Here is a 17,410-nt window from a genome sequence, read left to right on the forward strand (position 1 = left end):
AATTGTGTCAAACAGAATCTTGGGATTTCTCTTTGAGGAAGAGATTAAGTTGGCAAAATAAGCAGTTCTAGCTTCCTTTACTCCAGCATGAAAGGAAACTCTGAGGTCCTTGAGATATGAGCAATGCACTTCTAGCCCAGTGGCTTTCCAGAGCCGCTCTGTCCTGCGACACTTCCGTCTCAGGCTGCAGACAGCGTCTGTCATCCATGGAGTAGTGTTATAGGCTGCCCTGGTCCTTTCCTTAAGAGGTGCCACTTCATCCAGAAAAGTGTTGCAATGTTCATTCAATGACTGTATCAAGAGTTCAACATCATTGAGATTTGTGTTAATATCACAGCAGAAGTGCATAGAGAACTGATCAGCTGTACTCTGAGTAATAATGCGGGAGTGGAATGTTTGTTTCAGACACAAGGGGTCAGCATTGACAGAAAGATCAAAGAAAATACATTTATGGTCACTGATCAGTAGGTCCTCACAACGGGTATTATCAATATCAAGACCCAGAGAGAACACAAGGTCCAAGGTGTGACCACCCCTGTGAGTGGCGCCAGAAACATGTTGCGTGAAATTAAAAGATTCAGTAATATTGAGAAACTCAGTGGCTATACAGTCTGTGGTATCATTGATATGCAGATTAAAATCACCAACCAAAAGCACTTTGTCTAGCTTGATAATAGAGGTCAGAAAGTCTGTGAACTCTGATAAGATCAGACCTGCAGGACCTGGAGGTCGGTAAATTAAAAAACAGTAAAACGGCTTTAGCCGGCCCACTTTAGTGCGCTGCAGCTCAAAAGTAGCATAGGATTCTGTGCTCCTCAATTGGCAGGAAAGCTGATTCTTCCAGACCACGGCGAGGCCTTGTTAGATCCTGGGATACTTCTGGCCCGATACGGGGCTACTTACTGACTCAGCTCTCTATTAAAAGATTGTTGAGCTGGTGTTCTGGCGAGGGAACTCGCCTGGCTCCGCTAACTGCCGTTACTCCCAACGTCTACCCTGCTTCCTCCGGTCTGAGCGCGCTCGGCCGAGAGACCAGTCCTGGCCCCGGGCGCTCCCACCAGTCGCGTCGGTTATGGCAGCTTCCCTCTTATGGATCCGTGCTCTTGGTAAATGCCAGGTTAGGTTTTAACGGCTAGGATTACTTCTTTCTAAAACCGTAAGGGGTTGTTAAGTGGATTCGGTCTCTAGGATAACCTTTCAGAACTCAGTTGTTAGACATACAATGGCTTTAACTTTTTACTGCCACGAGGAACTTTTTACTACTTGAGCAAATGAATGCACTTGAGAAATTTACTTTAAATGCAGATTAGATATTTATTGCAGGTTATATTTTAGTTAGTTTGCAAGGGTTAAAGCTACAGCTCACATAAAATGTCACTACACTTGATTCGTTACGTTAATTTTCTTCTCAGGTTATACTCATTAGTTTTAGTTGCCGAGACGGCTCGGTTGGAGCTGGATGTTCAATGGTGCGATGAAAAGGTTCTTTTGGAGTTGTTAGGAGCGAAGGTCCGGCCGGACCCTCAGTCCTCCTGCTCTCGCAGCGAAGTCCGTTCAACAGTCCTCAAAACTCAGTACAAAGTCTTTCTAGGGCTGCTGCGTCTTCTCCGTTGTCCAGATGTTAAGAGTCGAGCAGTGGGGAGAGGAAAACCTCCGTCTTTAAATCTTATTGTCCACGAACAGCGGTCTTCTTTCCGTGAACAGAGACGAAGTCCTCAATACATCAGTTGCGATCGTCCGTATCTCCTCATCGGTGCACTTGGACGGCACCCGTGTTGAAATCCCAGTGTATTGCCTGCAAACGTCTCTTTTTATCCATCCTTCGGGCTTTGTCGGCCCCCCTTGTTCAATACATGATCTCATCCCCCCACCCTCTGGAGAGGGCGTTGGGTTCGAACATGTCCGGACATGTCCAGGCTTCATCCTGTATCATGCCTCTATGACTCATCTCTTGCAACAGTCTTCTCCTAACCCCACCCATAACATCTGGTTCCTATTTTCTGCCAAGTCATCCTGACAAACACTTTTATCGCAGCTCCGGTTACACAAGACATTTGTTACACACTTATTACAATTGTTAAATCACTCTATGCATTACACATTCGTTACATATTGATTAAACATTTCGTTATATAATTCATACACTTTATCTTTTGATTATACTTTATTCTGAGTATATGCTTTGTGCTTTTATATCCTGACTCTCCCTTAAATCTGCTCCCTTGAATGTGCCAACATGTTACACCGAGGCAGCCCTGTGGGCTCAACTCTTCTTGACAGCCTCCACCGCGGCCCGTCAAACACGGTGTCCCAACATAAGAACAGTCCACAGGGCAGAGTTCATTGAAATGGATGCATTCCATATTCCGTTGCCAGGTCTCAGTCAGAAATAAAAAAGCCAAATTATGACTTGTGAACAAGTCATTTAAAATGTGAGCCTTGTTTGTTGTAGAGCATGCATTAATCAGACACATTTTGATGGGGGAAGACACTGTGTCGTCATCAGCACAGGCAGCTTTGGGGGTATGTTCAATAGGACGGATCACTCGTGCAGCACCTCGAACCCGACCATAACTAGGGTGTGAGCGCGAGTCTGTGATTCTCACGGGAATGTTCATGGGTCGTGGAGTGGAGGTTACGGTAGAGGCTGTGGAGAGAGTAGTAGGAGACCCTCCATGCCGCCACGGGGAGCTAGTGTTGCTTGTAGGGGATGAATGCGGCTGATGAATGATCGTAGAGGAAGAGTGACAGAGGACAGGGGATCCAGGGTCATGTGTGCCAGGTGTAAACAGTCAATCATGTGGATGGGAGTGAATAGTGTACCGAATATTGGCTGTTAGTGCTTCTAACATTAACATCTAATTAACATCTAGTACTAGATCATACTAGATTAACATCTAGTATGTGTAAGATAATGGAAAGGATGATAACAGAAAGATTTTCATATGAGCATGAAAAGAGAGGAATTCTGGCAAGTTTTCAGAGTGGTTTTAGGAAGGGAAGGAACACCATGGACTCTGTGATAAGGCAGAGACTGAAATAAGAAAGGCCCACGCAAATAAAAAGTCAGTCATTGCAGTGTTTTTTGACAGGTTTTGATAGCCCAGGTTCTTTATTAAAAGGCCTATGACATGATGTGGAAGGAAGGTTTGCTAATTAAGATGCCCACAATGGTAATTGGTGGGATAGTTTATAACTGGGTGAAGGATTTTCTGTTTGGAAGAAAAATGAAAGTACGGATTGGGTCAGACATGTCAAATCAATACACAGTTGATAATAGTACGCCTCAAGGTAGTGTGATTATAGCCCTCTACTCTTCATCATTATGATTAATAATGACATATTCACAAAGGTACCAGTATATATGGGTAGGTCTCTGTTTGCTGATGATGGGGCATTGTGGAAGAAAGGAAGGAACATGGAACATGAAGTCAGAAAAGTACAAGAAGCAATAGATGAGGTGGTGGAGTGGGGGTATGATTTGGGGTTCAGGTCTCAGTTAAAAAAACACAAACGGTCTTTTTCACCAGGAAAAGAATCAAGGATGGGATGAAGCTAAGGATGAATGGGAAAGACTGAGAAAGGGTTGGACCATTTACATTTCTGGGAGTTCTTTTTGATTCACGGTTAACATGGACAGACCAGGACAATAGAGGACAAATGCAAAATAATAATAAATGTGATGAGATGTGTGACTGGTAGGGAATGTGGAACTAGTTAAAAACCATGTATGTGGCCTTAATAAGATCTGTGATGGATTACTGCAGCATAGTACGGATCAGCAGCCAAATCTCTAATTGGTAAATTAGATGTGGTTCAGGCACAGCCGGCATTAAGAGTATGCAGTGGAGCATTTAAAACATTGCCAATACCTGCCCTGCAGGTAGAAATGGGAGAAATGCTGCTGGATTTAAGGAGAAAGCAACTAATGGCAAACTAGTAACTACTGGGCTCATTTACAGGGACACGATGATTCTCACCCTGCAAAAGGAGTGCTGCAGGTGGTCTGGGAGAATGGGAGGAGTCGGAGAGATCACTTTGGTCGGGTAGGACAATGACATTGCAAGGGAATTGGAAGTGTTTGATCTGAGGATAAGCCCCTCTGTGGGTGATGGCTCCATGAACACTCGTGTGGCTTGGTATAGATTGGTATTTGTTAGATGTCAAAAGAAAAGAAAAAGGTATAGTTGATTTGGTAAGTGCATTTGAATATCATGTAATGAAAGAATACAGTGATTATACACAGAGTTATACGGACGGTGCTAAGAAACCTGAGACAGGAGTGACAGGATTTGAGGTGGCAACACCAGCTGAAGGAATTAGAATCAGCTGAAGAACAACTGATGATCTAGGGCAGAGGTCTTCAACAGCTGGACTGCGGCCCCCAGGGGGTCCGCGGAGGTACTGCAGGGGGTCCGCGAAATTTTTGGTCGATTAGACAAAAAAAAAAAGTTTTTCTCTAAACATGAATCTGTTCATTATTTTAATAGTTCAGTATTGTATGAAAGATAACAGGTATCTTTATGCATGGCGGTGGCACTAATAGGCCATCACTTATTTTAGTTGACAGACAATGTTGATGTTTGTATTGGTATCAGTTGACAAGGTGTGTTTATAAAAGGCAGTGGCACGGCAGCCCTAAGGTACAAGGGTTATGGTTAGAGTGCTTATTTGTTTGTTTTTGTTTGTTGTTGCTTTTTATTTCATTATTTGTTTTGTTTGATTTGTTTTGTATTGGGGTAAATAGTGTAAGTTTATTGTCTGATCCACACTCCGGAGCAAAAGGTGGCGGTAATGCTCCATCTGGTTGTAATTCGCTATTGACACCGAAGAAGAAGAAGAAGAAGAAGAAGAAGAAGCTGCTGTCACGGGAGTTCACGGGTAGGACCCAAATGCAGACCACAGGAGACAGAGTCTGATGTAACAGGTTTATTTTATACTGTGCGTGCAGGTGTGGAGCCTGTGGTCTGACACCGGAGGGCAGGTGGATTGCTGGTGTGAGTCCCGTGGCTCGACACCGGAGGGCTGGTAGCTCGACGGTGTGATGTCCCGTGGCTCGACACCGGAGGGTTGACAGATCGACGGTGTGATGTCCCGTGGCTCGACACCAGAGAGTACGTAGATCGCCCAGTACTCTACACCCGTAGCAGAGAGGCGAGAGATTAGCACAGGAAGATACCATGGGGTTCAACTCACGAAACGGCGGACGCTACCGAGGCAGCAGACAATACGGACTGACAACCCAGGCCTGCAAGACCAGGGCTGATATGCTGCCGGGTAACGAGCCAGATTGTCCGCAGCTGGCATCCATCAGGGTGGTAGCAGTGGGAGGAGTCTGGAGGCAGGTCCGAGAAAACACCAAGCACATGGCATAACAAAACAAACAGGGGAATGACAGACACATGAGGAGAGGAGATTGGGGGGGAAACAGAGGTAAACACACAATGGGTCAGACAGGGATCCTGACAGTACCCCCCCCCCCCTCAACGGGAGCCTCCAGGCGGTCTGCCAGTCTTGTCCGGGTGCCGTCGATGATAATCCCGAATTAGAGTGGGGTCGAGGATCCTAGACCGGGGCACCCATGAGCGTTCCTCAGGACCGTAACCCTCCCAGTCCACGAGGTATTGGAAACCCCGACCCCGACGGCGAACATCCAACAGTCTGTTGACCGTATGCGCCAGGCCTCCGTCGATGAGTCGGGCGGGTGGTGGGGGTCTGGCTGGAGGGCACAGGGCACAGGTGGACACCGGTTTGATCAGTGACACGTGGAACGTCGGGTGGATCCTCATGGACCTCAAAAGGACCGATGAACCGGGGAGACATCTTCCGGGATTCGGTCTGTAATGGGATGTCCTTGGCGGAGAGCCACACCATTTGACCGACTTGGTAATGTGGAGCAGGGATGCGGCGGCGATCCGCCAAACGCTTGTTTTGTTCCGCCGTGCGGAGAAGGGTGGCCCGGGTCTCCCTCCACACCTTCCTACAGCGACGAAGGTGGCGCTGAACTGAGGGAACGGCTATCTCCACCTCCGGGGAACAGAGGTGGCTGGTAACCCAGGGAGGCCTCGAATGGAGAGTGACCAGTAGCCGATGATATATGGGAGTTGTGGGCATATTCCACCCAAGGCAGGTGAGTACTCCAGCTGGAGGGATTCGATGCTGCCACGCAGCGGAGGGAGGCATCGAGCTCCTGATTAAGTCTCTCTGTCTGCCCGTTGGACTGGGGGTGGCACCCAGAGGACAGACTGATGGTTGCGCCGAGGGCCCGGTCGAAGGCTCTCCAGATCTGGGATATGAACTGCGGGCCTCGGTCTGACACAATGTCCACAGGGATCCCATGCAGACGGAACACCTGGCTGACCATGATGTCAGCCGCCTCCTGAGCTGAGGGAAGTTTGGGCAGAGCGAGGAAGTGAGCCGCCTTGGAGAAGCGGTCAACCACCGTAACGATGACCATGTTTCCTTGAGAGGGTGGCAGGCCTGTGACGAAGTCCAGGGCGATATGGGACCAGGGACGATGTGGCGCTGGGAGGGGTTGCAGCAAGCCGGCGGGAGGTCGGTGAGACGCTTTATTGCGGGCACAGGTTGAGCAGGCGAGGACAAATGCTCTAGTGTCGACCTCCTGCGATGTCCACCAAAAGGTTCTCCGAAGCAGATCAATGGTGCGTCTGACGCCAGGGTGACAGGAGAACTGGGAGGTGTGCGCCCACTGGAGCACTTGGGGGCGTGCGGACAGGGGAACAAAGAGGCGGCCGGGAGGCTCCGGGAGCGTCCTGCACCACTGATTCGATCTCCCAGGTGAGAGCGGCTGCCACACAGGTTGCAGGGAGGATGGTACCAGGACTGGAGGAGCGACCCTCGGGAGAGAACTGGCGAGAGAGAGCATCAGGCTTGGTATTCTTGTGGCCTGGGCGGTAGGAGATGGTGAAGTCAAACCGTCCGAAGAATAATGACCACCGAGCCTGGCGAGAGTTTAACCGCTTGGCCGTCCGAATGTACTCCAGGTTCCTATGGTCCGTCCAGACCACGAACGGATGAACAGCCCCCTCTAGCCAGTGTCTCCACTCCTCGAGAGCCAGCTTAATTGCCAGCAGTTCCCGGTTTCCAACATCGTAGTTTCTCTCTGCTGGGTTCAACCGGCGGGAATAGTAGGCACAAGGGCAAAACTTTGAGTCAGAGTCTGAACGTTGTGACAGGATGGCCCCCACGCCTGTGTCAGAGGCGTCCACTTCAACAAAGAACTGTCGGGTGTCGTCGGGCTGAATCAGGATGGGGGCGGAGGAGAACCGTTCCTTGAGGAGTTTGAATGCCCGACCGGCCTCCGGTGTCCATACAAATATGGTCTTGGAAGAGGTGAGCCCAGTGAGTGGGGCTGCTTACTGTAGTTCCTGATGAATCGGCGGTAGAAGTTGGCAAACCCCAGAAACTGTTGGAGCTGTTTCCGGGAGGAGGGAGTCGGCCATTCAGTTACAGCCTTGACCTTTTCTGGATCCGTCCTTACTTGACCCTTCTCAATGATGAATCCCAGGAACTGAACTGAGGTCACATGGAACTCACACTTCTCTGCCTTCACAAACAGCTTGTTCTCCAGTAGGCGCTGGAGGACCAACCGAACGTGGCGCTGATGCTCCAGAAGGTCCGCAGAATAGATGAGGATATCATCGATGTACACAAACACAAAACGGTTCAGGAAGTCCTGGAGTACGTCGTTTACCAATGCCTGGAAAACTGCTGGGGCATTGGATAGTCCAAATGGCATGACCATGACTCGAAGTGACCGAGGGGGGTGTTGAACCCCGTCTTCCACTCATCCCCTGCTCGGATCCGCACCAGGTGGTATGCATTGCGAAGGTCGAGCTTGGTGAAGATTGTGGCTCTAGACAAGGGTTCAAACGCAGAATTAATCAGTGGCAGAGGGTATTTGTTCCGGGTGGTGATGCTGTTCAGACCCCGATAGTCGATGCAGGGCCGGAGGCTCTTATCCTTCTTAGAGACAAAGAAGAATCCAGCTCCGAGTGGTGATGAGGACGGGCGGATGATTCCAGCCTTCAAAGATTGTGAGATGTACTCCTCCATGGATGCCTTCTCAGGTCTATACAGGTTATATAACCGACTGGAAGGGAGCGAAGCGTCCGGGTGGAGGTCAATAGCGCAGTCGTAGGGACGGCGAGGTGGTAAGGAGAGGGCCCGAGCCTTGCTAAACACTTCCCCGATGTCATGGTAGGCGGTGGGCACGGAAGCGGCAAAGGCTCGTGGTAGCCCTGGGGAGGTCCTCCAGGGGGTAGCGCCGATTTTAGGCAGTTAGCATGTCAGTAGGGGCTCCATGCGGCAATCCTCCCCGCCGCCCAGTCAATCCGAGGGTTATGGGTGGTGAGCCAAGGGTGGCCCAGAACTAGGGGGTTCTGCGGAGAAGGAAAAACGTAAAACTGAAGTCTCTCTCTGTGATTACCGGACAGGATGAGCTGCAGCGGCTGGGTCCGGTGAGTGACTCTGGCTAGGAAGCTGCCGTCTAGGGCATTGACCACTAGCGGACACTCTAGCATCTCCAAGGGAATCTGGGCTCTGGCTATAAATTCAGTGTCCATGAAATTTTGTTCTGCTCCAGAGTCCACCAGAGCCGAGAGAGAGAGGGAGCGAGAGTGCAGAGAGAGAGACGCAGGCAACAACAGTCTTGGTAGGGAGTTGAGAGAAGGCTCGGGTCCGCTCACCAGTATCCCAACCATTACTGGCGAGCGCCCCCGTTTGACCGAACTGGACAGGAGGAAATGTGGCAAAGGCAAAGGGTTTGGTTGGACAATCAGTGCAACAGCCAAAGAATACGGTTCAACTGGGTTAGAGTATGGGCCCAATGTAATATGGGGAAATGTTCCTCCGTGGATACTACCAGTGCACAATGTGGATTTAACACTCATAGAAGAGAGGAAGAAATGGATGGAAAGAAAATTGTATGACATTGGACATCAGACTCAAGTATACATCAATAATAATTATTATAACTATATGCAGATTTATACAGATGGATCTAAAGATAACGGGAATGGACACGTGGGATCAGGGGTATTCATACCAGAATTTAGTGTGACAATATGCAAACGAATTAATGACAGATTGTCTGTCTTTACAGCTGAAATTATTGCAATAATCTTGGGACTGCAATGGGTAGAAGAGGTCAGGCCTGAGAGAGTGGTCATCTGTTCAGATTCTGCTGCAGCTTTAAACAGCCTGAAGACAAAACAAACAATTAGAGAGGATTTAGTGATGGAAATATCTCTGATAATGTTGAGACTTCAAAGACTGGGAATTAATGTTCAATTTTGCTGGGTTCCTGCTCATGTAGGTGTGGAGGGTAATGAGAGAGCAGATATGATTGCAAAGAGAGCACTAAAACTAAAAGAAGAGGAGATATTGAAAATTCCTTTTGGAAAGGGGGAAGCTAAAGCATTAATAAGAGAGGCAGGACGGGAGTTATGGCAGAAGAAGTGGGACAACGATAACAAAGGAAGACATTATTAAAACATTCAGAAATCCATAAATGTGAAGGCAAGGCAAGTTTATTTGTATAGCACATTTCAACAACAAGGTAATCCAAAGTGCTTCACATAAAACCATTAAAAGCATCAAAACACAAGGCAAAAGAAAAGGAGAGTTCAAAAACAATTAAAAAACAGTGTAAGAAATAAAATACAGTAGTAAAATGCAGAAATGCAGGAAATTGATTAATATATTAATTGAATGTGGTTCAATTAAAGGCAGCAGCAAACAGAAAAGTCTTCAATCTTGATTTAAATGAGCTGAGGGTCTCAGCAGACCTGCAGCTTTCTGGGACTTTGTTCCAGATATGTGGAGCAGAAAAACTGAACGCTGCTTCTCCATGTTTAGTTCTGACTCTGGGAACAGAAAGTAGACCGGTCCCAGACGACCTGAGGGGTCGGGATGGTTCATAAGGTAGTAGCAGATCGGAGATGTATTTTGGTCCCAAACCATTCAGTGCTTTGTAAACCAACAGCAGGATTTTAAAGTCAATTCTTTGTTGGACAGGAAGCCAGTGCAAAGACCTCAGAACTGGAGTGATGTGGTCCACCCTCCTGGTCTTAGTGAGGACTCAAGCTGCAGCGTTCTGAATCAGCTGCAGCGTTCTGACGGATTTTTTACAGAGACCTGTAAACACACCGTTACAGTAGTCCAGTCTGCTGAAGATAAATGCGTGGACAAGTTTTTCCAAATCCTGTTGAGACATAAGTCCTCTAATCCTTGATATATTCTTCAGGTGATAGTAGGCTGATTTTGTAATTGTCTTGATGTGGCTGTTCAGGTTGAGGTCTGAATCCATAACTACACCTAGATTTCTGGCTTGGTTTGTGGGTTTTAACACAATGCAATGCAAGACTGAAGCTGAGCGGTGATTTTCAATTGTTCGTCCTTGGTACCAAAAACAATTACTTCTGTTTTATCTTTGTTTAATTGAAGACAATTCTGGCACATCCAGTTGTTGATTTGTTCAATGCAGTTACCCAGCCCTTGTATGGGATTATAGTCCCCTGGTGACATAGTTATGTAGATTTGTGTGTCGTCTGCATAATTATGATAACACACTTTGTTGTTTTCCATAATCTGAGTAAGTGGAAGCATGTAGATGTTGAACAGAGGAGGCCCCAGTATTGAACCTTGGGGAACACCACATGTCATTTTAGTCAGCTCTGATGTGTAATCAGCTACAGACACGAAGTATTCTCGGCCCTTCAAGTAGGATTCAAACCAGTTAAGTGCTGTGCCAGAGAGTCCCACCCAGATTTTTAGTCTTTCTAGGAGTATGGCATGGTCGACCGTGTCGAATGCAGCACTGAGATCTAGTAACACGAAGACTGAACTTCTGCCATTGTCTATGTTTAAGTGGATGTCGTTGAAAACCTTAACAAGAGCAGTTTCAGTGCTGTGGTGCTGTCGAAAGCCTGACTGGAAAACATCAAAGCAGTTATTTACGGCCAAGAAGTCGGTCAGCTGTTGGAAAACCGCTTTTTCAATTATTTTACTTAAAAATGGGAGGTTTGATATTGGCCTATAATTTTTCATCGTTGCGGAGTCTAAACGAGGTTTCTTTAGGAGTGGTTTAATAACTGCAGTTTTTAGGGCTTGTGGGAAGACACCTGAGAGAAGGGATGTGTTTACAATTTGTAAAAGATCAGTGGTCATGCAGTTTGAAATATTTTAGAAAAAGTGTGTTGGTAGAATATCCAAGCAGCAGGAGGATGACTTCAGATGTTGTATGATGTCTTCTAGGCTTCTACGGTCGATTGAATGAAATTGTGTCATGATATTTGAATGGATGTTATTCAGAGATCGGGACAACACATATCCTGTGGTTGGTGTGGAGGCACTGACTGCTTGTCTAATTTTCTGAATTTTGTCAGTAAAAAAGGAGGCAAATTGATTGCATGCCCAGGTGGATTGGAGTTCAGCAGCTACCGACACTGGAGGGTTTGTTAGGCTGTCGACGGTAGCAAATAAGGCGCGTGTATTGTTCTTGTTTTTGGTTATGATGTCAGAGAATGACTGCCTTGCATTTCTAAGTTCCAAATTATAATTGCGAAGTCTCTCTTTATAGATGTCACAGTGAACCTGGAGATTAGTTTTTCGCCACCTGCGCTCAGCTTTCCGACACTCTCGTTTCTCTATTTTGACCAGCGTAGCATTTCTCCAAGGATATCTTTGCTTACCCGTGACAACCTTCACTTTAGTGGGTGCAATGGCATCAATAATATTTTTAACTTTAAAATTGAAGCCATCTACAAGCTCATTGACTGAGAGGCAAGAGAGGGCTGGTGTGGAGGAGAACTTCTGAATAAATAGTTCACTGGTGTTTTCAGAGATGTAACGCTTTGTCACAACCTTGGTTTGGACATTTGTGTGCAAGGAGATTGCACTCTCAAAGAAAACACAGAAATGATCAGAGAGTGCAACATCAGTCACAGCAACCTTGGAAATGTTTACACCTTTGGTGATGATTAGGTCCAGAGTGTACCCCCTGTTGTGGGTGGGTCCTGTCACATGCTGAGTCAGATCATAGTTATCAAGGACACCACATAGTTCTATAGACTCTCTGTCCTGGGGATTATCAACATGGATATTAAAATCACCAACAATAACAACACAGTCAAAATCAATACAGATTACAGACAGCAGTTCAGTAAACTCATCAAAGAAGGTTGCACAGTATTTAGGCGGTCTGTAAATGTTTAGGAATAAAGCTTGATTGGAATTCAGAGCCACATATTCAAAAGAACCAAACTGACCAAAGGACATATGCTTGCATTGAAGAGAATCATTAAATAAAACAACAACTCCACCTCCTTTCTTATGCGCTCTTGTTTCGCTCATGACACTGAAGTTGTGAGGTGTTGATTCAATAAGAACAGCTGCACTGTTATCTTGATTTAACCAAGTTTCAGTTAAAAACAAAATGTCCAGTTTGTGCCTAATAATAAAATCATTGATTAAAAATGTTTTTCCTGACAGAGACCTGACATTTAATAAAGCTAAGTTTAATGTGGTTAAAACTTTCTTTGCCCAATTTATTTGGACAGGCTGACAAGGAATGTATGTTAAGTTTGATAAGTTTGCATGTTTACTATTGTTTCTTCGCAGCCTCACCTTTCTTTTTCTATAAACTTGCAAGACAGGAATTGAAACGACTAGCTGCATACAGGGCCCCGACTTTTCCTGGAGAGAGTCATTGGTGGCATTAGCCTTGTAGCCTGGACCCAGAAGATATCAATTGTTTCCTCCATCTGGTAGGGGAGACAGCGGACGGTTGTAGAGCCGTCGGGGAGTGTGAAGAGGTGTGTGTTTGGTTCCAGCAAAGGGAAGTATAGAAGAGAGGAGGTCATAATATCAAGGTTAAGGTTCGGACATACAGGACTTAACTCAACTCTGTATTTAATGGCAAAAATGGACTCAGATAAGTGCACTATTTGTAATGTTACTGAAGACGTGGAGCATGTTCTCCTGAAATGTCAAGGATACAATTCAGACAGGAACATCTTGAAGCAAAAAATATGTCAGTTGGGACGGAAGTGGAGTTTGGAGGGAGTTCTGGCAGTGGACGGAGAATGGCGAGAGTGCTGCAGAGCACTGTTGCGATTTCTTAAAGAAACGGGATTAGACCGTAGGATTTAGTTGGAAAACAGTGAAGAAAAGGTTACCCTGAAACTGCACACTCCGGTACAGTAGGTGGCGGTATGCACCTATACAAGTTGGTTGCGACCCGCCAATCAAATTTAAAGAAGAAGAAGAAGAAGAAGAATCAGTTGTAGCCTCCGCAGCAGTAGCATCACAGAGAGCCGGTCCATAGTTCTCCTAGGATTTCCGCATTATATTATCAAAACGTCGTACGCAATGAGGTAATTATATTTCCATTTTTAACATTAAATTCCGTTTACTTTTAGTCTTTTATAACCAAAGTGTTGATCGTAGTCGTCAGCTAATCCTTACCCATGCTAACTTGAAGCTAGCGGCGTGCATTCTTTGCACGCTGGTACTAATACCAGCAAAGAATTGTTGAAGAGGTGAGTTAGCCAATTTATTAGCGTTATTTATTACTATGTGCCATCACCGTGAAGCGTATATATGGTTTCATTCCTTTACTTTGACAGAGGTTAAGATAAATTCAATGACTTCACAGTAGGCTGACGTTAGCTAAAATTGCCCAGCCAAGAAGCTAACGTTACATGAATGAATGAATGACATAGCTAGATTGGATGGGAAAGAAGCAGTCGATGCGTTAGTTTAGCGAGATACCAGCCATTTACGCTATGGGATTACGTAGTGGCCTAATGAGTTGCCACGCAATCATTACTCTTAACGCTAGCTTTGATTTGTAAATGTAAATGAGCAGATCCGCGCTATCTTTGTGTTTTGTGATCGTGTGCAGAGGGGACCGCGGCCGTGGCCGGGGAGGCCGCTTCGGCTCCCGTGGAGGTCTGGTCCAGGGGTAAGTTCGCTTTCATTTACTAACTTCTTATGGGCGTCATATAATTTAGTTGTAAACCTATAGTTAACGCAGCTAACTAAGCAGACCCTCAGGATCGTTGTCCCGGTCGCAGCCCTGCATAGACATCGTTTCTCTCGTGTGCCATCATGTGATTGTGAAAACAAATGTCCTTCCTGGAGCAATAAAGACTATCTAACATGATAAACTCTGCCATATGCCAAAGACATTGTATTTCCCTCAAGTAATTTAATACAGGCTTCACTGCAACTTCCATTCCATAACTTCTGTTAGGCTTTAAGCCTACCTAAACATCATCAAGTATGTTTGACTGCTGGACTATGAATATGTAGTCGACTAACACGCCCTGATTCTGTTTCCTAGTTGATCATTGGTGTGAAATAATAGCATTTCCATTATTGGGACAATCGTAAATATTGTCCGAGTAAGTAGCAAGGCTGTCTAGCTTGCTGTCATGGTAGAGAATGTATTTATGCAGCATTGTCATTCAAAGTGGCTCTGTCCATCCTTATCATCTACAACTTATAGTTTCCCTCTTTAAGATGTTTTTAATAAAAAAGGATGTCCCAGCAAAAAAATATTTTGTTTAAAAAATGTAATGTCACGTGATTGCTGTATGTTTTTGTTCCATTTGAAGAGTTTTAAGCATATTTCGATGATTATCGGGATAAAATCGTTAAGCACAAATATTTTGGCCACATGATCGTTCATGAATAGAATATAAATGTTCATATCATCCCATGTCTTATCTGTTTAGTCCATCAAACCCCATGTGAAAGAAGGTCACACTGAGCAACGTTTCAAATTAATTCTTACATGTCTTAAGTCCTGATTTATTTTCAGCCAGACTTTGTCAGAAGTGTTATGAACATATTGAAACTTGAGCATTTGGAATGAAACAGTCGTGTTGATGTTGATATGTTGTGACAGTGATGATGACAACTTTTATCAATATCACCTACCACTACTTTGGTGTGAAATAATAGCATCCATCCAACTTCATGTCCCACATTATTTCCATCAGATTATAACGAAACTACAAACGGTTGATCTGTTCTACATTCCTGTTTAGGTACCGTCCATTTGTCCCACACATCCCATTCGACTTCTATGTGGTGAGTAAAAAACCCTGGGGGGGGGCTCAACATGTGACTGACGTATGCTTTAAAGAGCAACCTTCCATCAGGCTAGAGAGCAGTTGACTGCACTCGCTGGTGGAAAGCTTCACCTCTGACTGCAGCCAGCATCTCTTTGAGAAGTGTGCTTTGTTGCACCTGTAGTCACATCCAGCAGTGATATCACAGGGTCCTGGAGTACACCTGTACATCATTACAGGAAGATGAGAGGTTTTTCAGAAGGTGTTGAAGGTACAGTGTGTAATCCCTAGCCACATGCTCCACAGAAATAGGACGCAGTGTTTTACCCCGACTACTGGGTCCATAGAATCTACATCTCTGAGCTGCCCTCCACCAAAGACATTCTTAGTCGACTTAACACTCTTCCAATTTTGTCGACAAATCAGTTCGTTGAATTACTTTCCAGATCTGTAAAACTGAGACAAAGGCTTACACACCACCACAACCTGTTTCCACACGTCTTTACTGTTTACTATGAAGATCAGTTACTGTGTTGTGTTTATTCATACAAACAGCCAACATCAGGTGCAACAACATCAACTGCAAATGTGTCACTTGGCTCACACAGGCAGGCTACAGGCTACCCTTCCCTTCCACCCGTGTCTTGGCCTCTCATTGACTGTAGCTGCTTGACAGAGCCAGATATTTAGAATGCTAGAGATCTGGAGTGCACCAGCAAGACTCTCGGCTCGCATCTTTGGAGTCACAGATGAGTCTGTGACTCCAAAAAAAAAAAAGCTTGTTTTTTTGCTGGCGTGGCGGGCCGGATTCGGCCCGTGGGCCTTGAGTTTGACACGTGTGCTCGACACAATACATAGATGTCTTTCCCCTCACGTGAACACGGTAACCTCAACATTCTGATGATGTTTATTCATATTTTGAATGTTTTAAACTGAAAATCTGGCCAGATGTTCCACATTGTACCTTTTTTAAAGTTATGCCCTTACGTCTGTGTGATTACTGCAAAGAACTATGCTGTGTTTTTATCAGGAAAACACGATATAAAGTTATTGTCATTGCTAGTGGTATTATTAAGTACTCATATCGGTACTGTATCGGCACGTAAAACCTCGGTCTGAAGAAAGTGATATTGGTGCATCTCTACAGTTTGGTTTTCTGATTATCGGAACGCTAACAAACAAGGTTATCCATCATTTCACATCGTTTGTTCCAAAATAATACAAATGAAAATACTGTGATTTTCATGTCTTGGCAATGTCTGAGGCATAATGTTCTCGGGTTGTCTGTCCTGTCTATTCTCGTCAGCACAATATGTCACTTGGGGGTCATTTCTTCATTCTGAGATGAACTGATAAGAAGGTCAAGGTCACTGAAAATTCATATGCTAATTATGATCATTTCACACATAATAGGATAAAGTGGTAACATTTTGGACAGACATCAAGTTTATAATAGCCGATCACAGATATTTCCTAATCGGTTTAGCTATGATATGAATGCTTTGTTTATTATAGAACATAATACGGTAAACGCTGCTTGAGGCGGCGTACTGTAATCTAGCTGAGTGCGCTCTGATTGTAAATATTACAGTAGGAGAGACCAGTGTGAAGCCTGCAGCATCCAACACAGGGAACAAGTGATCAATGACTCACAAAAACCAACATTACCCAAAGCAACGGTTTCATTTTGTAACATAATACTAGAAACGTAACAAACTACTATCACAGGGTGACGGTGTAGAGCAGGGCGTCCTTCGATCAGAGGATCGGCGGTTCGATCCCCAGCTGCACTAGTCCATGTCGAACAGACTCTCCTGCAGGCTGTTCCAGCAGTGTATCAGTGTTGGAGTCCTGATGGTCAGGTGTGACCTCAGTGTGCAAATGTGTGAGTTGACGTGTCGTGTCGTGCTTTGGTCGGAAGACTATGAAGGCGCTCGATGCTCCTGCGTCAGGTACTGTCATTGGTAGTTCAGAGGCGTGAGGAGATATTAACAAGCGTATTCGATTTTAATCACAGACGCTGCCTTTAAATATGCCTACGTCTGTTCCAATGATGGCTGATAATAGATGGTATCAGGATTTTTACAACCGTCCCACCCAGAGAAGTACAACAGCTGCAAAGCCTTCCAGAACCGTTGCCTGTGCTTACAGACTTCAGTGGAGTAAGTTTGAAAAATATTAGTTAATTTTTTTACTCAATTTGTGTGTTTGAGTAAATCAAGCCAGATTATAGAGGAATATCTGAAGTACTCAGCCCACCCTTTGATTATTAAAGAGTAGGATAATACTATGTTGTATTCTCTGTAACT

The 17,410-nt window shown here is 45.4% G+C and overlaps 1 protein-coding gene across 2 annotated transcripts in view; it reads left to right on the top strand.

The window, feature by feature from the left end:
* The first annotated feature begins 13,284 nt into the window (after positions 1-13,284).
* Positions 13,285-17,410, top strand: part of ilf2 (interleukin enhancer binding factor 2) — a 124,063-nt gene continuing 119,937 nt past the window's right edge. For both annotated transcript variants that reach the window (XM_079288497.1, XM_079288498.1), the window contains exons 1-3: positions 13,285-13,397; positions 13,928-13,987; positions 15,078-15,120. In XM_079288497.1, coding sequence (XP_079144623.1) covers positions 13,393-13,397; positions 13,928-13,987; positions 15,078-15,120 — 108 coding nt within the window. In that variant the 5' untranslated portion in view covers positions 13,285-13,392. The remainder of the gene's footprint in view (positions 13,398-13,927; positions 13,988-15,077; positions 15,121-17,410) is intronic.

This window comes from Melanostigma gelatinosum, assembly GCF_949748355.1.
Source record: "Melanostigma gelatinosum genome assembly, chromosome: 17".
NCBI lineage: Eukaryota > Metazoa > Chordata > Actinopteri > Perciformes > Zoarcidae > Melanostigma > Melanostigma gelatinosum.